Below are 22,712 nucleotides of genomic sequence, written 5' to 3' on the forward strand. Positions count from 1 at the left end.
ACCCCCCCCCATCATTAACCCCCCCCTCTGCCACAATGACCCCCCCCCCATCATTAACCCCTCCTCTGCCACAATGACCCCCCCCCATCATTAACCCCTCCTCTGCCACAATGACCCCCCCCCCATCATAACCCCTCCTCTGCCACAATGGCCCCCCCCCCATCATTAACCCCTCCTCTGCCACAATGACCCCCCCCCCATCATTAGCCCCTCCTCTGCCACAATGACCCCCCCATCATTAGCCCCCCTCTGCCACACCCCCCCCCCATCATTACCCCTCCTCTGCCACAATGACCCCCCCCATCATTAACCCCTCCTCTGCCACAATGACCCCCCCCCATCATTAACCCTCCTCTCTGCCACAATGACCCCCCCCCATCATTAACCCCTCCTCTGCCACAATGACCCCCCCTATTGACCTCCCCCCCATCCATTAACCCCCTCCTCTGCCACAATGACCCCCCCATCATTAAACCCCTCCTCTGCCACAATGACCCCCCCCATCAATTAACCCCTCCTCTGCCACAATGACCCCCCCCCATCATTAACCCTCCTCTGCCACAATGACCCCCCCCCATCATTAACCCCTCCTCTGCCACAATGACCCCCCCCCATCATTAACCCCTCCTCTGCCACAATGACCCCCCATCATTAACCCCTCCTCTGCCACAATGACCCCCCCCATCATCATTAACCCCTCCTCTGCCACAATGACCCCCCCATCATTAACCCCTCCTCTGCCACAATGACCCCCCCCCATCATTAACCCCTCCTCTGCCACAATGACCCCCCCCCCATCATTAACCCCTCCTCTGCCACAATGACCCCCCCCCATCATTAACCCCTCCTCTGCCACAATGACCCCCCCCATCATTAACCCCTCCACTGACACAATGACCCCCCCCCCCATCATTAACCCCTCCTCTGCCACAATGACCCCCCCCCATCATTAACCCCTCCTCTGCCACAATGACCCCCCCCATCATCATTAACCCCTCCTCTGCCACAATGACCCCCCCATCATTAACCCCTCCTCTGCCACAATGACCCCCCCCCCATCATTAACCCTTTCAATGCTGTGACGATCCCTATTGATAATCTCTTCACTGTCAGACTGAAGATTAACCCCTTCATACCCTTCAGCTTTACCATCAATGCAAAGCTCTGCGCAGCTGGGATGGGGGTCTCGCTGTAACGCAGCTCCGCCCACAGCGATCTTTTCATCGATGAGTCTTGTATAACCCCCACCCTGCCACACCGGACTTTATAAGGACCAGAAGATTATATTCTGGAGATTTCTCTGCCCAACCAACAAAAATACTTCCTGCGTTTACATTGAGGAATCCGAATCTCAGCGCCGGATTCACGGCGAGCGTTTATAAATCAAGCGAGACGCAGAGGATCGATAATCTGATATATACAATGTATGGATCTGTATATAGATACAATGTATAGATCTGTATATAGATACAATGTATAGATCTGTATATAGATACAATGTATAGATCTGTATATAGATACAATGTATAGATCTGTATATAGATACAATGTATGGATCTGTATATAGATACAATGTATAGATCCCCTATATAGATACAATGTATAGATCTGTATATAGATACAATGTATAGATCTGTATATAGATACAATGTATAGATCTGTATATAGATACAATGTATAGATCTGTATATAGATACAATGTATAGATCTGTATATAGATACAATGTATGGATCCCCTATATAGATACAATGTATAGATCTGTATATAGATACAATGTATGGATCCCCTATATAGATACAATGTATAGATCTGTATATAGATACAATGTATAGATCTGTATATAGATACAATGTATAGATCTGTATATAGATACAATGTATAGATCTGTATATAGATACAATGTATAGATCCCCTATATAGATACAATGTATGGATCTGTATATAGATACAATGTATGGATCTGTATATAGATACAATGTATAGATCTGTATATAGATACAATGTATAGATCTGTATATAGATACAATGTATAGATCTGTATATAGATACAATGTATGGATCTGTATATAGATACAATGTATAGATCTGTATATAGATACAATGTATGGATCTGTATATAGATACAATGTATGGATCTGTATATAGATACAATGTATGGATCCCCTATATAGATACAATGTATAGATCCCCTATATAGATACAATGTATGGATCCCCTATATAGATACAATGTATAGATCTGTATATAGATTCAATGTATGGATCTGTATATAGATACAATGTATGGATCCCCTATATAGATACAATTTATTGATCCCCTATATAGATACAATGTAAGGATCTGTATATAGATAATAGATACAATGTATAGATCTGTATATAGATACAATGTATAGATCCCCTATATAGATACAATGTATAGATCCCCTATATAGATACAATGTATAGATCCCCTATATAGATACAATGTATGGATCCCCTATATAGATACAATGTATGGATCCCCTATATAGATACAATGTATAGATCTGTATATAGATACAATGTATGGATCTGTATATAGATACAATGTATAGATCTGTATATAGATACAATGTATGGATCTGTATATAGATACAATGTATAGATCTGTATATAGATACAATGTATAGATCTGTATATAGATACAATGTATGGATCTGTATATAGATACAATGTATAGATCTGTATATAGATACAATGTATGGATCTGTATATAGATACAATGTATGGATCTGTATATAGATACAATGTATAGATCCCCTATATAGATACAATGTATAGATCTGTATATAGATACAATGTATGGATCTGTATATAGATACAATGTATAGATCCCCTATATAGATACAATTTATAGATCCCCTATATAGATACAATGTATAGATCTGTATATAGATACAATGTATAGATCTGTATATAGATACAATGTATGGATCTGTATATAGATACAATGTATAGATCTGTATATAGATACAATGTATGGATCCCCTATATAGATACAATGTATGGATCCCCTATATAGATACAATGTATAGATCTGTATATAGATACAATGTATAGATCTGTATATAGATACAATGTATGGATCTGTATATAGATACAATGTATAGATCCCCTATATAGATACAATGTATGGATCCCCTATATAGATACAATGTATAGATCCCCTATATAGATACAATGTATAGATCTGTATATAGATACAATGTATAGATCTGTATATAGATACAATGTATAGATCTGTATATAGATACAATGTATAGATCTGTATATAGATACAATGTATAGATCTGTATATAGATACAATGTATGGATCCCCTATATAGATACAATGTATAGATCTGTATATAGATACAATGTATGGATCCCCTATATAGATACAATGTATAGATCTGTATATAGATACAATGTATAGATCTGTATATAGATACAATGTATAGATCTGTATATAGATACAATGTATAGATCTGTATATAGATACAATGTATAGATCCCCTATATAGATACAATGTATGGATCTGTATATAGATACAATGTATGGATCTGTATATAGATACAATGTATAGATCTGTATATAGATACAATGTATAGATCTGTATATAGATACAATGTATAGATCTGTATATAGATACAATGTATGGATCTGTATATAGATACAATGTATAGATCTGTATATAGATACAATGTATGGATCTGTATATAGATACAATGTATGGATCTGTATATAGATACAATGTATGGATCTGTATATAGATACAATGTATAGATCTGTATATAGATACAATGTATGGATCTGTATATATATACAATGTATAGATCTGTATATAGATACAATGTATGGATCCCCTATATAGATACAATGTATGGATCCCCTATATAGATACAATGTATAGATCTGTATATAGATACAATGTATAGATCCCCTATATAGATACAATTTATAGATCCCCTATATAGATACAATGTATAGATCTGTATATAGATACAATGTATAGATCTGTATATAGATACAATGTATGGATCTGTATATAGATACAATGTATAGATCTGTATATAGATACAATGTATAGATCTGTATATAGATACAATGTATGGATCTGTATATAGATACAATGTATGGATCTGTATATAGATACAATGTATGGATCTGTATATAGATACAATGTATAGATCCCCTATATAGATACAATGTATAGATCTGTATATAGATACAATGTATGGATCCCCTATATAGATACAATGTATAGATCTGTATATAGATACAATGTATAGATCTGTATATAGATACAATGTATGGATCTGTATATAGATACAATGTATAGATCCCCTATATAGATACAATGTATGGATCCCCTATATAGATACAATGTATAGATCTGTATATAGATACAATGTATGGATCTGTATATTGATACAATGTATGGATCTGTATATAGATACAATTTATTGATCCCCTATATAGATACAATGTATGGATCCCCTATATAGATACAATGTATGGATCTGTATATAGATACAATGTATAGATCTGTATATAGATACAATGTATGGATCTGTATATAGATACAATGTATGGATCCCCTATATAGATACAATGTATAGATCTGTATATAGATACAATGTATGGATCTGTATATAGATACAATGTATGGATCCCCTATATAGATACAATGTATGGATCTGTATATAGATACAATGTATACATGACATACATATTGCTGGTGACGGGGGAGACGCCTCCGCTCCTCACAATGGAAACGTTTCCTTCCTATAGGAATTCTCCCATAGGTTGTCAGGCTGGTGGGTGGGGATATGTAAATGAGCATGAAGCTGCAACTGTTAACCCTTCACCTGACAGACTCCTGCAGACATAACCACACCCCCAATATCTGAGATAGGAAGGAGGGACGCCTATTGGTAAAAGTATATAGGCATAGGCCACACCCCCCTTAAAGGAGAAGTATACAAAAAAAGATGATTAGTTAAGGGGGTTGTAACTTTTGCTTGCAGGTAATCCTCTAATAATATCTGAGACTCACCTGGAGGGGAAATGAATTTGCCCATTTAGGAGATATTCACCCGGGACGCAGCCAGTGATGTCAGCAGCGCATGCGCTCTGTAGGTCTGCGCAGGAGTGACATCATCGCAGCTCCGGCCACTCACAGCGTCAGAGCTGCGAACCCAAAAGAAACGGCGAGGGAACACGCCGGCCCCCTCAGTGATGATCGGGAGGGGTGGTACCCGCGCTTCGTCCTAAGGTGCGTATTTCATAATGTGCTAGTATGCCCCTCCCCCACTCATTATATCTTGCAGGTTTTCTTTTTTTTCAGGGCATACAAACGCTTTAAACCCACAAGTGCTGTTTTTTTTACCACTATTACTCCTTTATATTGGTGTTTGAAATTTACAAAAATGAGAAAGTTTTATCCCCGGGAGATAAATATACATTTTATATACAATCTATCCATCAGAGGGACCAATGAGGAGGGACGGGGGGGTCAGTACATTGTATATCAGTCGGAGTGCGTTTGGATCGTGGTGGCGTGTAGTCGCTCGCTCGCTCGCTCGCTCGGTTGCTCGCGCGGTCGCTCGCTCGGATCTCCCTGCGGTCGCACTGCGCTGTTCTGGTCTCGGCGATGTTGATGGAGTTTTGTGTCTTTAGAACTTGCAGACAACACTGACCCCTGCAGGTGACACCCTGCCGACATCACATGACACCTCACCGATCACTGGGGGGGGGGGGGGGTGACAGGTGCCAGCTTCTCACACATGATCTGTGACGCTCAGTAATCAGTAGATGGAATTTCTCTTTTTTCAACCAGAGTATGTAACGTCCCAGCACATTGGTCTAATTGCAGTTGCTCGGGGGTCACATGTGTCTCTCAGCTCCCACCAATATAGATGGGAGCTGAGACCCTGACTCCACCTCTCTGTACCCCATCCACCAATGAGGCTTCCTTCCCCACCTCCATCAATGAGCCCCCCACCTCCATCAATGAGCCTTCCCTCCCCACCTCCATCAATGAGCCTTCCCTCCCCACCTCCATCAATGAGCCTTCCCCTCCCCACCTCCATCAATGAGCCTTCCCTCCCCACCTCCATCAATGATCCTTCCCTCCCAACCTCCATCAATGAGCCTTCCCTCCCCACCTCCATCAATGATCCTTCCCTCCCCACCTCCATCAATGAGCCTTCCCTCCCCCACCTCCATCAATGAGCCTTCCCCTCCATCAATGAGCCTTCCCTCCCCACCTCCATCAATAAGCCTTCCCTCCCCACCTCCATCAATGAGTCTTCCCTCCCCACCTCCATCAATGAGTCTTCCCTCCCCACCTCCATCAATGAGTCTTCCCTCCACCACCTCCATCAATGAGCCTTCCCTCCCCACCTCCATCAATGGGCCTTCCCTCCCCACCTCCATCAATGGGCCTTCCCTCCCCACCTCCATCAATGAGCCTTCCCTCCCCACCTCCATCAATGATCCTTCCCTCCCCACCTCCACCAATGAGCCTTCCCCCCCCACCCCCATCAATGATCCTTCCCTCCCCCACCTCCATCAATGAGCCTTCCCTCCCCACCTCCATCAATGGGCCTTCCCTCCCCACCTCCATCAATGGGCCTTCCCTCCCCACCTCCATCAATGAGCCTTCCCTCCCCACCTCCATCAATGATCCTTCCCTCCCCACCTCCACCAATGAGCCTTCCCCCCCCACCCCCATCAATGATCCTTCCCTCCCCCACCTCCATCAATGAGCCTCCCCACCTCCATCAATAAACCTTCCCTCCTCACCTTCATCAATGAGCCTTCCCTCCCCACCTCCATCAATGAGCCTTCCCCCCCCCCCCCCACCTCCATCAATGAGTCTTCCCTCCCCACCTCCATCAATGAGCCTTCCCTCCCCACCTCCATCAATGAGCCTCCCCTCCCCACCTCCATCAATAAACCTTCCCTCCTCACCTTCATCAATGAGCCTTCCCTCCCCCCCACCTCCATCAATGAGTCTTCCCTCCCCACCTCCATCAATAAACCTTCCCTCCTCACCTTCATCAATGAGCCTTCCCTCCCCCCCACCTCCATCAATGAGTCTTCCCTCCCCACCTCCATCAATGAGCCTTCCCTCCCCACCTCCATCAATGAGCCTCCCCTCCCCACCTCCATCAATAAACCTTCCCTCCTCACCTTCATCAATGAGCCTTCCCTCCCCCCCACCTCCATCAATGAGTCTTCCCTCCCCACCTCCATCAATGAGTCTTCCCTCCACCACCTCCATCAATGAGCCTTCCCTCCCCACCTCCATCAATGGGCCTTCCCTCCCCACCTCCATCAATGAGCCTTCCCTCCCCACCTCCATCAATGATCCTTCCCTCCCCACCTCCACCAATGAGCCTTCCCCCCCCACCCCCATCAATGATCCTTCCCTCCCCCACCTCCATCAATGAGCCTCCCCACCTCCATCAATAAACCTTCCCTCCTCACCTTCATCAATGAGCCTTCCCTCCCCACCTCCATCAATGAGCCTTCCCCCCCCCCCCACCTCCATCAATGAGTCTTCCCTCCCCACCTCCATCAATGAGTCTTCCCTCCCCACCTCCATCAATGAGCCTTCCTTCCTCCCCATCAATGAGCCTCCCCACCTTCATCAATGAGCCTTCCTTCCCCCACCTCCATCAATGGGCCTTCCCTCTCCACCTCCATCAATGGGCCTTCCCTCCCCACCTCCATCAATGAGCCTTCCCTCCCCACCTCCATCAATGATCCTTCCCTCCCCACCTCCATCAATGAGCCTTCCCTCCCCACCTCCACCAATGAGCCTTCCCCTCCCCCACCTCCATCAATGAGCCTTCCCTCCCCACCTCCATCAATGAGCCTTCCCTCCCCACCTCCATCAATGAGTCTTCCCTCCCCACCTCCATCAATGAGCCTTCCCCCCCCACCCCCATCAATGAGTCTTATAAGTTTTATAAGCACTTTAATGTTCCTCTGGCCCCAGATGGAGGTGGTTTGATTGGATGTTGAGGGTTCGCTGTCTCCCTCCATAGGACAATCTGCGGTGATTCTCCTGCCAAAGGGTAAAGATTCTTCCAGAATTGACGTTCGATTCGTTTTCTCAATGTTGATCGGAAGATACGTCTGTAGCGGGCGATCTTCCTTCTCCCCACCAGCACTGTTCTGTTTGGGGTAGAAGCACCTTGTTCAGGGGTGTTGGCTGTCCGGGAGGTCCTGGAGTGGCGCAGGCTGGAGAAAGTACCTGCTGGTGTTCCGTCAGATTTGGCGACCTGTCAAAATTGGTAACGGAAGTGAAGTTTTGACACGCCATCTTGGTACACCCCGCACTCCTCCACTGTAAGGATACATCGAGAAGAGGGCAAGCGGACATCTTGCTGCACCCCGCACTCCTCCACTGTAAGGATACATCGAGAAGAGGGCAAGCGGACATCTTGCTGCACCCCGCACTCCTCCATAGTAAGGATACATCGAGAAGAGGGCAAGCGGACATCTTGCTGCACCCCGCACTCCTCCACTGTAAGGATACATCGAGAAGAGGGCAAGCGGACATCTTGCTGCACCCCGCACTCCTCCATAGTAAGGATACATCGAGAAGAGGGCAAGCGGACATCTTGCTGCACCCCGCACTCCTCCACTGTAAGGATACATCGAGAAGAGGGCAAGCGGACATCTTGGTACACCCCGCACTCCTCCACTGTAAGGATACATCGAGAAGAGGGCAAGCGGACATCTTGGTACACCCCGCACTCCTCCACTGTAAGGATACATCGAGAAGAGGGCAAGCGGACATCTTGGTACACCCCGCACTCCTCCATAGTAAGGATACATCGAGAAGAGGGCAAGCGGACATCTTGGTACACCCCGCACTCCTCCACTGTAAGGATACATCGAGAAGAGGGCAAGCGGACATCTTGGTACACCCCGCACTCCTCCATAGTAAGGATACATCGAGAAGAGGGCAAGCGGACATCTTGGTACACCCCGCACTCCTCCACTGTAAGGATACATCGAGAAGAGGGCAAGCGGACATCTTGGTACACCCCGCACTCCTCCACTGTAAGGATACATCGAGAAGAGGGCAAGCGGACATCTTGGTACACCCCGCACTCCTCCACTGTAAGGATACATCGAGAAGAGGGCAAGCGGAAATCTTGCTGCACCCCGCACTCCTCCATAGTAAGGATACATCGAGAAGAGGGCAAGCGGACATCTTGGTACACCCCGCACTCCTCCACTGTAAGGATACATCGAGAAGAGGGCAAGCGGACATCTTGGTACACCCCGCACTCCTCCACTGTAAGGATACATCGAGAAGAGGGCAAGCGGACATCTTGGTACACCCCGCACTCCTCCACTGTAAGGATACATCGAGAAGAGGGCAAGCGGACATCTTGGTACACCCCGCACCCCTCCACTGTAAGGATACATCGAGAAGAGGGCAAGCGGAAATCTTGCTGCACCCCGCACTCCTCCATAGTAAGGATACATCGAGAAGAGGGCAAGCGGACATCTTGGTACACCCCGCACTCCTCCACTGTAAGGATACATCGAGAAGAGGGCAAGCGGACATCTTGGTACACCCCGCACTCCTCCACTGTAAGGATACATCGAGAAGAGGGCAAGCGGACATCTTGGTACACCCCGCACTCCTCCACTGTAAGGATACATCGAGAAGAGGGCAAGCGGACATCTTGGTACACCCCGCACTCCTCCACTGTAAGGATACATCGAGAAGAGGGCAAGCGGAAATCTTGCTGCACCCCGCACTCCTCCATAGTAAGGATACATCGAGAAGAGGGCAAGCGGACATCTTGGTACACCCCGCACTCCTCCACTGTAAGGATACATCGAGAAGAGGGCAAGCGGACATCTTGGTACACCCACCGGAGTTTTTCATTCCACAAGAAACGGAGCTTATATAGTGATATACAGAAATCCCTCCGACCGTTTACATTATAAAAACAGTGATGTTCTCCGAGATCAGCCGCCTCTTCTAAAATTCAACATCTAAACAGTCCGTCTGATTTCTGAATCCTGTATTTCACCTTATAAGCTCCGTTTCCTAAAAATAACAGTGAAATGCAGTGGCGGCTGGTGCGCAAACGAAAAAAATTGCAGCCTCACTGTGCCCATCAATTGTCACCACTGTGCCATGCCATCAAACGCAGCCACTGTGCCCATCAATTCTCACCACTGTGCCATGCCATCAAAAGCAGCCACTGTGCCCATCAATTGTCGACACTGTGCCCATTGTCGCCGCTGTGCCCTGTAAAATGCCCCCCCCCCCCAGCCCTTACCTTTCTGGAAGTCAGCCATCCTCCTAGTCCTTCCACGTCCCTCGATGTCTTCTCCTGCCCACGATGACGCTTCAGCCAATCAGGCTACCGATAACCAGAACCGGTGAACCCGATTGGCTGAGACGCCTGTCAGTCTTGTCCAAGGAACGCACCCCCCCTTTTGTTCCCTGGATAAGCATCCGGAAGGCTGAGGGCTGTACTCAGAAAGCCGCTGGCTCTGATAGGCACTTCTGCACAGCCAACCAGCTGCCGTTATTCAGGTGGTCGGCGCTCAAGGTCCGGCCATCTGAATAGACCAGCGGCCAGCGAGAATAACATCGATTGAATCTATGTTATTTTCAGTGGCGGTGTGAGAGCCAGAGGGGGCGGCGCTCCAGCACCCTCTATAGACGCACCGCCACTGGTGAAAAGCAAAACTCCGGTGGGTGTAACAAGATGTCCACTTGCCTCTTCTCTTTGTGTGGGGTGTAGCAAGATGGCGGCGACAGAACGTCACTTCCGTTACCAATTCTGACGGGTCGCCATATCTGACGGAACACTGGCGCTGGATCAGGCTAAAGCTTTTGATCGGGTCAACATTTGAGTACCTATGGCTGCTTCTTGGCAAGTATGGCCTGGAGGGGGTCTTTATCGATTGGCTGAAGGCATTGTACAGAGGGGTGGAAAGTTTCATGTGAGTTATGCGGATTGGTCATACGGGGCCTTTGAGACTCGTCAGGATTTTGAGACACTTTTTCTAGTTAGCTTAGGAGTCGGTTTCTTCACATGGAATGATCGGTGTCAGGTTTCTATTTCTTCCTGTGGAGGGGGTGGGGTGCAACGTTCTGGGTGAGGTTGGGAAGATTCGGGGTCTTGAGAAGGACAGGCGGGGGCCAGGGGCCAGGGGCGAAACGTCAGGTCCCTGTAGCTGCTGTCTTTTCACGTCCCCCTAGATTTTTATAAGATCAGATTTTTGGGAAAAGGCCGCATATAAATGTTTTTATTATGTTTGTAAGATTTATAATAAAACAAATGTCCCCTCCCCCCCCCCCGTTCTCTGTGTAGTGGAGGGCGGTACTGAGGGACACGTTGTTCTCTCCGGTGTGACGTCCCAGAAGGACAGGATGTCTCCATTCCTGAATAATCCTCCCGCAGACATTGGATGTCCCGGGAACACTCCGACATCTACAATGGAGGTCCCGGGACTGGTCAGGATGATCCTTCCATCAGAGAGTTGGATCCGGAACGGGGGTCCATTACTGGTCAGGGTGATCCTTCCATCAGAGGGTTAGATCCGGAACGGGGGTCCATTACTGGTCAGGGTGATCCTTCCATCAGAGGGTTGGATCCAGAACGGGGGTCCATTACTGGTCAGGGTGATCCTTCCATCAGAGGGTTGGATCCGGAACGGGGGTCCATTACTGGTCAGGGTGATCCTTCCATCAGAGGGTTGGATCCGGAACGGGGGTCCATTACTGGTCAGGGTGATCCTTCCATCAGAGAGTTGGATCCGGAACGGGGGTCCATTACTCGTCAGGGTGATCCTTCCATCAGAGAGTTGGATCCGGAACGGGGGTCCATTACTGGTCAGGGTGATCCTTCCATCAGAGGGTTGGATCCGGGACGGGGGTCCATTACTGGTCAGGGTGATCCTTCCATCAGAGGGTTGGATCCGGGACGGGGGTCCATTACTGGTCAGGGTGATCCTTCCATCAGAGGGTTGGATCCGGAACGGGGATCCATTACTGGTCAGGGTGATCCTTCCATCAGAGAGTTGGATCCGGAACGGGGGTCCATTACTGGTCAGGGTGATCCTTCCATCAGAGGGTTGGATCCGGAACGGGGGTCCATTACTGGTCAGGGTGATCCTTCCATCAGAGGGTTGGATCCGGAACCGGGGTCCATTACTGGTCAGGGTGATCCTTCCATCAGAGAGTTGGATCCGGAACGGGGATCCATTACTGGTCAGGGTGATCCTTCCATCAGAGAGTTGGATCCGGAACGGGGGTCCATTACTGGTCAGGGTGATCCTTCCATCAGAGGGTTGGATCCGGAACGGGGGTCCATTACTGGTCAGGGTGATCCTTCCATCAGAGAGTTAGATCCGGAACGGGGGTCCATTACTGGTCAGGGTGATCCTTCCATCAGAGAGTTAGATCCGGAACGGGGGTCCATTACTGGTCAGGGTGATCCTTCCATCAGAGGGTTGGATCCGGAACCGGGGTCCATTACTGGTCAGGGTGATCCTTCCATCAGAGGGTTGGATCCGGAACGGGGGTCCATTACTGGTCAGAGTGATCCTTCCATCAGAGTGTTGGATCCGGAACGGGGGTCCATTACTGGTCAGGGTGATCCTTCCATCAGAGAGTTGGATCCGGAACGGGGGTCCATTACTGGTCAGAGTGATCCTTCCATCAGAGAGTTGGATCCGGAACGGGGGTCCATTACTGGTCAGGGTGATCCTTCCATCAGAGGGTTGGATCCGGAACGGGGGTCCATTACTGGTCAGGGTGATCCTTCCATCAGAGGGTTGGATCCGGAACGGGGGTCCATTACTGGTCAGGGTGATCCTTCCATCAGAGAGTTGGATCCGGAATGGGGGTCCATTACTGGTCAGAGTGATCCTTCCATCAGAGAGTTGGATCCGGAACGGGGGTCCATTACTGGTCAGGGTGATCCTTCCATCAGAGGGTTGGATCCGGAACGGGGGTCCATTACTGGTCAGGGTGATCCTTCCATCAGAGGGTTGGATCCGGAACCGGGGTCCATTACTGGTCAGAGTGATCCTTCCATCAGAGAGTTGGATCCGGAACGGGGGTCCATTACTGGTCAGAGTGATCCTTCCATCAGAGTGTTGGATCCGGAACGGGGGTCCATTACTTGTCAGGGTGATCCTTCCATCAGAGGGTTGGATCCAGAACGGGGGTCCATTACTGGTCAGGGTGATCCTTCCATCAGAGGGTTGGATCCGGAACGGGGGTCCATTACTGGTCAGAGTGATCCTTCCATCAGAGTGTTGGATCCGGAACGGGGGTCCATTACTTGTCAGGGTGATCCTTCCATCAGAGGGTTGGATCCAGAACGGGGGTTCCATTACTGGTCAGAGTGATCCTTCCATCAGAGTGTTGGATCCGGAACGGGGGTCCATTACTTGTCAGGGTGATCCTTCCATCAGAGGGTTGGATCCAGAACGGGGGTCCATTACTGGTCAGGGTGATCCTTCCATCAGAGGGTTGGATCCGGAACGGGGGTCCATTACTGGTCAGAGTGATCCTTCCATCAGAGGGTTGGATCCGGAACGGGGGTCCATTACTGGTCAGGGTGATCCTTCCATCAGAGGGTTGGATCCAGAACAGGGGTCCATTACTGGTCAGGGTGATCCTTCCATCAGAGGGTTGGATCCGGAACGGGGGTCCATTTCTGGTCAGGGTGATCCTTCCATCAGAGGGTTGGATCCGGAACCGGGGTCCATTACTGGTCAGGGTGATCCTTCCATCAGAGGGTTGGATCCAGAACGGGGGTCCATTACTGGTCAGGGTGATCCTTCCATCAGAGGGTTGGATCCGGAACGGGGGTCCATTACTGGTCAGGGTGATCCTTCCATCAGAGGGTTGGATCCAGAACGGGGGTCCATTACTGGTCAGGGTGATCCTTCCATCAGAGGGTTGGATCCAGAACGGGGGTCCATTACTGGTCAGGGTGATCCTTCCATCAGAGAGTTGGATCCGGAACGGGGGTCCATTACTGGTCAGGGTGATCCTTCCATCAGAGGGTTGGATCCAGAACGGGGGTCCATTACTGGTCAGGGTGATCCTTCCATCAGAGGGTTGGATCCGGAACGGGGGTCCATTACTGGTCAGGGTGATCCTTCCATCAGAGGGTTGGATCCGGAACGGGGGTCCATTACTGGTCAGGGTGATCCTTCTATCAGAGGGTTGGATCCGGAATCGGGGTCCATTACTGGTCAGGGTGATCCTTCCATCAGAGGGTTGGATCCAGAACGGGGGTCCATTACTGGTCAGGGTGATCCTTCCATCAGAGGGTTAGATCCGGAACGGGGGTCCATTACTGGTCAGGGTGATCCTTCCATCAGAGGGTTGGATCCAGAACGGGGGTCCATTACTGGTCAGGGTGATCCTTCCATCAGAGGGTTGGATCCGGAACGGGGGTCCATTACTGGTCAGGGTGATCCTTCCATCAGAGGGTTGGATCCAGAACGGGGGTCCATTACTGGTCAGGGTGATCCTTCCATCAGAGGGTTGGATCCGGAACGGGGGTCCATTACTGGTCAGGGTGATCCTTCCATCAGAGGGTTGGATCCGGAACCGGGGTCCATTACTGGTCAGGGTGATCCTTCCATCAGAGGGTTGGATCCAGAACGGGGGTCCATTACTGGTCAGGGTGATCCTTCCATCAGAGGGTTGGATCCGGAACGGGGGTCCATTACTGGTCAGGGTGATCCTTCCATCAGAGGGTTGGATCCAGAACGGGGGTCCATTACTGGTCAGGGTGATCCTTCCATCAGAGGGTTGGATCCAGAACGGGGGTCCATTACTGGTCAGGGTGATCCTTCCATCAGAGAGTTGGATCCGGAACGGGGGTCCATTACTGGTCAGGGTGATCCTTCCATCAGAGGGTTGGATCCAGAACGGGGGTCCATTACTGGTCAGGGTGATCCTTCCATCAGAGGGTTGGATCCAGAACGGGGGTCCATTACTGGTCAGGGTGATCCTTCCATCAGAGGGTTGGATCCAGAACGGGGGTCCATTACTGGTCAGGGTGATCCTTCCATCAGAGGGTTGGATCCGGAACGGGGGTCCATTACTGGTCAGGGTGATCCTTCCATCAGAGGGTTGGATCCGGAACCGGGGTCCATTACTGGTCAGGGTGATCCTTCCATCAGAGGGTTGGATCCAGAACGGGGGTCCATTACTGGTCAGGGTGATCCTTCCATCAGAGGGTTGGATCCGGAACGGGGGTCCATTACTGGTCAGGGTGATCCTTCCATCAGAGGGTTGGATCCAGAACGGGGGTCCATTACTGGTCAGGGTGATCCTTCCATCAGAGGGTTGGATCCAGAACGGGGGTCCATTACTGGTCAGGGTGATCCTTCCATCAGAGAGTTGGATCCGGAACGGGGGTCCATTACTGGTCAGGGTGATCCTTCCATCAGAGGGTTGGATCCAGAACGGGGGTCCATTACTGGTCAGGGTGATCCTTCCATCAGAGGGTTGGATCCGGAACGGGGGTCCATTACTGGTCAGGGTGATCCTTCCATCAGAGGGTTGGATCCAGAACGGGGGTCCATTACTGGTCAGGGTGATCCTTCCATCAGAGGGGGGCACAGTGGCGGCATACGATGGGGTTTTTTTGTCAGAATTTTTCAGTTTGTTTTTGCCCTCTCAAAAATTTTGAGCACCAGCTTATACCCCTGGCCCCCCCTCCTCTTATCTGTATACTGTAGACCCCGCCTCCTGAGCATTGATCTACGGTGGGATGGGGTTGCTATGGGTTACCACCAAGCACTGGTCCTCTTTATTAGTTCAGTAGTTATTGAGGAAGTGATGACTGTGGTTCCCCCTCCCCCCTGTGTCGGGAGCAAATGATCCGGATTCAGCTAATCTTTCACCTCATTATATTCCGGCCCCTGTGGACGGCCGTGTGCTAATTGTGTGACCTCCGCCGATCATCTGGAGACATCTGGCCGGGATCCGCCTCCTAATTGTGTGACCTCCGCCGATCATCTGGAGACATCTGGCCGGGGCCCGCCTCCTAATTGTGGGAAATCGGAGAGAGGAAGCCGAGGGGGGAACGTCCGTGTCCCCTCTGTGTACAGATCTCTGCGGCCCGATGTATAATAATCCTACACCGATCCTCCACTGCCGATCCTATACACCGATCCACACCGCCGATCCTATACACCGATCTACACCACCCAACCTACACCGCCGATCCTATACACCGATCTACACCGCCGATCCTATACACCGATCTACCGACCTACACCGCCGATCCTATACACCCATCCTACACCACTGATCCTATACACCGATCTACATCACCCATCCTACACCGCCGATCTACCAATCTTCACCACTGATCTACCAACCTACACCGATCTACACCGCCCAACATACACGGATCTACTGATCTGCACGCCTATCCTATACACCGATCTACATCACACACTCTACACCGCCCATCGTATACATCGATCTACCGACGCCTGATGCAGAATTAGCTGTTCATGTGATCTGCAGCCAGGTGAGAGACCCTTTTCTGCCAGAACCGGCGTGCGTCAGACTGGCCAGAATCTCATAGAATGCAGACTCGGCAATGCCCTGATCACTACCCGAGTGCTGCAGATCCCCCTCCCCCTCCGGTGTGAATTTTATGAGGGACCACATGCAAAAAAATGTATTATTAACCGCTTACCGACCGTATACTGTGTATATACAATGGATATAAAAAGTCTACACACCCCGGGTGGAAAATTTCAGGTTTCTGTGATGTAAAGAAAATGAGATAAATAATTTCAGAACTTTTTCCACCTTTAATGTGACCGATAAATTGTACAACTCAGGAGAACAACAACATATTCATGATAAATAGGAGTCAGTACACACCTCCCATCATATAAAGCAGTGGTCACCAACCCTGTCCTCGGGGGCCCCTAACAGGACAGGTTTTATGTATTACCTTGGGGGAGATGCAATCACTGAGCAGCAAATGATATCAGCTGTGATGAATTTCAGTTATCCTGCAAACCTGGCCTGTTAGTGGGCCCTGAGGGATAGGGTTGATGACCACTGATATAAAGTCCCTCTGATTACCCCAAATAAAGTTCAGCTGTTCTCGTAGGTCTTTCCTGACATTTTCTTATCCTCTAGCAGAATCCATGGTCCTCAGAGATCTTCCAATCATCAGAGGATCTCATTGTTAGAAGGTATCAGTCAGGAGAAGGGTCCAAGGCATTAGATATACCATGGAACACGGTGAGGACCGTCATATTTTGGGGGGGGGGGGGGGGGGATCTGGCACAACAGTGACAACACCAAGAACTGGACGTCCCTCCAAAACTGATGCAAAGATGAGAAGAAAACTGGTCAGGGAGGAGCCAAGAGGCCGACAGCAACATTAAAGGATCTGCAGGAATATGTGGCAAGTCCTGGCTGTGTGGTGACAACAATCTCCCGTATTCTTCATATGTCTGGGGTATGGGGGAGGGGGACAAGACAGAAGACTTTTCTTACCAACAAAAACATCCAAACCCGGCTACAGTCTACAAAAACATGTGGGAAAATGTGTTCTGGTCTGAGGAAACCAAAAAGTTAACTTATAGAATTCCAAAAGATAGACATCACAGCACATCTCCAGAACACCATACCCACCGTGAAGCATGGTGGTGGCAGCATCATGCTTTGAGGCTGTTTTTCTTCAGCTGGAACAGGGGCCTTAGTCAAGGTGGAGGGAATTTATGAACAGTTCCAAATACCAGTCAATATACAAAACCTTCAGACTTCTGCTAGAAAGCCGAACATGAAGAGGAACTTCATCTTTCATCGTGACAACGAATCATCAAAGGAAGAAGATTCCCAGCCAGAGCCCAGACCTGAATCCCATAGAAGATCTGTGGGGTGATGGGGAGAGGGCTGTGCCCAGGGGATGTCCTCACAATATGACAGATTTGGAGTGTTTTTGGGCAAATATTGCCAAGTCAGGATGTGCCGCGCTGATAGACTCCTCCCCCAAAAATACAGATCACACGGGGCTTCACCAAAGTATTAGTGTAATGGTGTGTGTGTGTGTATATACAGGGAGTGCAGAATTATTAGGCAAATGAGTATTTTGACCACATCATCCTCTTTATGCATGTTGTCTTCCTCCAAGCTGTATAGGCTCGAAAGCCTACTACCAATTAAGCATATTAGGTGATGTGCATCTCTGTAATGAGAAGGGGTGTGGTCTAATGACATCAACACCCTATATCAGGTGTGCATAATTATTAGGCAACTTCCTTTCCTTTGGCAAAATGGGTCAAAAGAAGGACTTGACAGGCTCAGAAAAGTCAGAAATAGTGAGATATCTAGCAGAGGGATGCAGCACTCTTAAAATTGCAAAGCTTCTGAAGCGTGATCATCGAACAATCAAGCGTTTCATTCAAAATAGTCAACAGGGTCGCAAGAAGCGTGTGGAAAAACCAAGGCGCAAAATAACTGCCCATGAACTGAGAAAAGTCAAGCGTGCAGCTGCCAAGATGCCACTTGCCACCAGTTTGGCCATATTTCAGAGCTGCAACATCACTGGAGTGCCCAAAAGCACAAGGTGTGCAATACTCAGAGACATGGCCAAGGTAAGAAAGGCTGAAAGACGACCACCACTGAACAAGACACACAAGCTGAAACGTCAAGACTGTGCCAAGAAATATCTCAAGACTGATTTTTCTAAGGTTTTATGGACTGCTGAAATGAGAGTGAGTCTTGATGGGCCAGATGGATGGGCCCGTGGTTGGATTGGTAAAGGGCAGAGAGCTCCAGTCCGACTCAGACGCCAGCAAGGTGGAGGTGGAGTACTGGTTTGGGCTGGTATCATCAAAGATGAGCTTGTGGGGCCTTTTCGGGTTGAGGATGGAGTCAAGCTCAACTCCCAGTCCTACTGCCAGTTTCTGGAAGACACCTTCTTCAAGCAGTGGTACAGGAAGAAGTCTGCATCCTTCAAGAAAAACATGATTTTCATGCAGGACAATGCTCCATCACACGCGTCCAAGTACTCCAAGAAAGGGTATAAAAGAAGAAAAACTAATGACATGGCCTCCTTGTTCACCTGATCTGAACCCCATTGAGAACCTGTGGTCCATCATCAAATGTGAGATTTACAAGGAGGGAAAACAGTACACCTCTCTGAACAGTGTCTGGGAGGCTGTGGTTGCTGCTGCACATTGCAATGTTGATGGTGAACAGATCAAAACACTGACAGAATCCATGGATGGCAGGCTTTTGGGTGTCCATGCAAAGAAAGGTGGCTATATTGGTCACTGATTTGTTTTTGTTTTGTTTTTGAATGTCAGAAATGTATATTTGTGAATGTTGAGATGTTATATTGGTTTCACTGGTAAAAATAAATTATTGAAATGGGTATATATTTTTTTTTGTTAAGTTGCCTAATAATTATGCTCAGTAATAGTCACCTGCACACACAGATATCCCCCGAAAATAGCTAAAACTAAATACTACTTCCAAAAATATTCAGCTTTGATATTAATGAGTTTTTTGGGTTCATTGAGAACATGGTTGTTGTTCAAAAATAAAATGAATCCTCAAAAATACAACTTGCCTAATAATTCTGCACTCCCTGTATCTATATACTGTATACAGGGGGTGTGTGTGTGTATCTATATACTGTATACAGGGGGGTGTATCTATATACTGTATACAGGGGGGTGTATCTATATACTGTATACAGGGGGTGTATCTATAGACTGTATACAGGGGGGGTGTATCTATATACTGTATACAGGGGGGTGTATCTATATACTGTATACAGGGGGTGTATCTATATACTGTATACAGGGTGTGCATCTATATACTGTATACAGGGGGGTGTATCTATATACTGTATACAGGGGGGTGTATCTATATACTGTATACAGGGGGGGTGTATCTATATACTGTATACAGGGGGGTGTATCTATATACTGTATACAGGGGGTGTATCTATATACTGTATACAGGGTGTGCATCTATATACTGTATACAGGGGGGGTGTATCTATATACTGTATACAGGGTGTGTATCTATATACTGTATACAGGGGGTGTGTATATACTGTATACAGGGGGGTGTATCTATATACTGTATACAGGGGTGTCTATCTATATACTTTATACAGGGGGTGTATCTATATACTGTATACAGGGGTGTGTATCTATATACTGTATACAGGGGTGTGTATCTATATACTGTATACAGGGGGGTGTATCTATATACTGTATACAGGGGGGTGTATCTATATACTGTATACAGGGTGTGTATCTATATACTGTATACAGGGTGTGTATCTATATACAGGGGGTGTGTGTGTGTATCTATATACTGTATACAGGGGGGTGTATCTATATACTGTATACAGGGGTGTGTATCTATATACTGTATACAGGGGTGTGTATCTATATACTGTATACAGGGGGTGTATCTATATACTGTATACAGGGGGGTGTATCTATATACTGTATACAGGGGGTGTATCTATATACTGTATACAGGGGTGTCTATCTATATACTGTATACAGGGGGGTGTATCTATATACTGTATACAGGGGGGGTGTATCTATATACTGTATACAGGGGTGTGTATCTATATACTGTATACAGGGGGGTGTATCTATATACTGTATACAGGGGGGGGTGTATCTATATACTGTATACAGGGGTGTGTATCTATATACTGTATACAGGGGGGTGCACACTTATGTCACCAGATTATTTTTACTTCCCTCCACCTACAATACTTCAGGTTGTTCTTCTCCTGAGTTGTACAATTTATCGGTCACATTACCACTGAAGGACCAAGCCTGATTTTCAGATTCGGCGTTTACAAGATTAAAACATATTTTTTTTGCTAGAAAATTACTTAAAACCCCCAAACATTATATATATTTTTTTCTAACACCCTAGAAAATAAAATGGCGGTCATTGCAATACTTTCTGTCACACCGTATTTGCGCAGCGGTCTTACAAGCGCACTTTTTTTGGAAAAAAATTGACCTTTTTGTATTAAAAAATAAGAAAACAGAAAAGTTAGCCCAATTTTTTTTAGATATTGTGAAAGATGATGTTACGCCGAGTAAATTGATACCCAACACGTCACGCTTCAAAATTGCGCCCGCTCGTGGAATGGCGTCAAACTTTTACCATTCAAAATCTCCATAGGCGACGTTTAAAACAATTCTACAGGTTGCATGTTTTGAGTTACAGAGGAGGTGTAGGGCTAGAATTATTGCTCTCGCTCTAACGATCGCGGCGACACCTCACGTGTGTGGTTTGAACACCGTTTTCATATGCGGGCGCTGCTCACGTATGTGTTCGCTTTTGCGCGCGAGCTCGTCGGGACGGGGCGCTTTAAAAAAACATGTTTTCTTTTGTTTTCTTATTTATTTTATTAATTTTTACACAAAAAAAAAAAAAATTGGGTGACTTTTATTCCTATTACTGTGAATGTAAACATCCCTTGTAATAGAAGAAAGCGTGACAGGTCCTCTTATATGTGAGATCTGGGGGAGGGGTCACATCTGGGGGAGGGGTCACATCTGGGGGAGGGGTCACATCTCATATTTACACTAAAATGCAAAAAATATAAAAATAGAAATAAATTTGTTATTTGAAAAAGTGACAACCAGAAAATATTTCTTTAAGAAGCACGGGGGGGGGGGGGGGGGGGGGGGGTGACGTTGGGACGTCACTTCCGCCCTGCTATACTATGGGGACGGGTGGGGGAGGGGCCATCTTGCCCTCACTCGTATCCCAGCCAAGCAGGGGACAGGACCCGATCGCCTCCCCCGCTGCTGACGGCTCCGGTAAGCGGCAGAGGGCGTGCCCCTCTCCTGCCACTGATAACGGCGATCTCGTGGCGAATCCTCCGCGGAGACCACCATTATAGTTGACAGGACCGCTCACAGAAAAGATGGATACCTCGGTTGTGGCCGCGGCTGCTTCCGTTACCGGGATATCCATCTTGTATGTACAGGGGGCGGTCCTTAAGTGGTTGAAGGAGGAGAAAGTTCTGAAATGATTTGTCTCATTTTTTACATCACAGAAACCGGAAATTTTACCCCCCAGGGTGTGTAGACTTTTTACATGCACTCTATATACACAGCGCCCCCCTGTGCAGATCTCGCCCCTCCTCATCCTTCCGGGTCCCCTCCCCTTTTCCCGACACTAAAGGGCCGGGTAAGGAAATTCCGACATGGACTCCCCCATCAGTGTGCAGATACATGAAGTCCTGTGTGACTAGACTCCGATGGAAGCTTCTTCCCTCCATCCAGTACACAGGTTCAGCTGCCCTGCTCTGGACTTCCTCGGGGGCTGGCTGCGTCTATCGGAGCCTAGACACACAGGGGTGGTGTACAATGCCCCTCCCCCCAGAGATGACGACAATGCGGTTGGCAGGAAAGTTTTATTGCGATTTATTTATTTCTTAAGCCGTCCAATCCTCGGCTTCCATCTCTCCGATTCATCGACTTCCTCTGGGCTCCGCCCTCCGCGACTCGTCTCGTCCCGTCTCCGACATTCCCGACTCAGAATAACGTCCTGTGAGGAAGAAACGGACAGAACCATCACATGACTCCACCAATCAGAGAGGAGGGCCAGCCAGTGACATCACACAATGGACAGAAGTCAGGGAAAGTCAAA

At 47.9% G+C, this 22,712-nt stretch overlaps 1 protein-coding gene across 1 annotated transcript in view; it reads right to left on the minus strand.

The window, feature by feature from the left end:
• Positions 1-22,462: 22,462 nt before the first annotated feature.
• Positions 22,463-22,712, minus strand: part of USH1C (USH1 protein network component harmonin) — a gene marked incomplete at its 5' end in the record, with an annotated part of 71,457 nt that continues 71,207 nt past the window's right edge. The window contains one exon of the mRNA XM_040334641.1: positions 22,463-22,610. Within this exon, the coding sequence (XP_040190575.1) occupies positions 22,598-22,610 (13 nt within the window). The remainder of the gene's footprint in view (positions 22,611-22,712) is intronic.

This window comes from Rana temporaria, unplaced genomic scaffold (genome assembly GCF_905171775.1).
Source record: "Rana temporaria unplaced genomic scaffold, aRanTem1.1, whole genome shotgun sequence".
In the NCBI taxonomy this organism is placed as follows: Eukaryota; Metazoa; Chordata; class Amphibia; order Anura; family Ranidae; genus Rana; species Rana temporaria.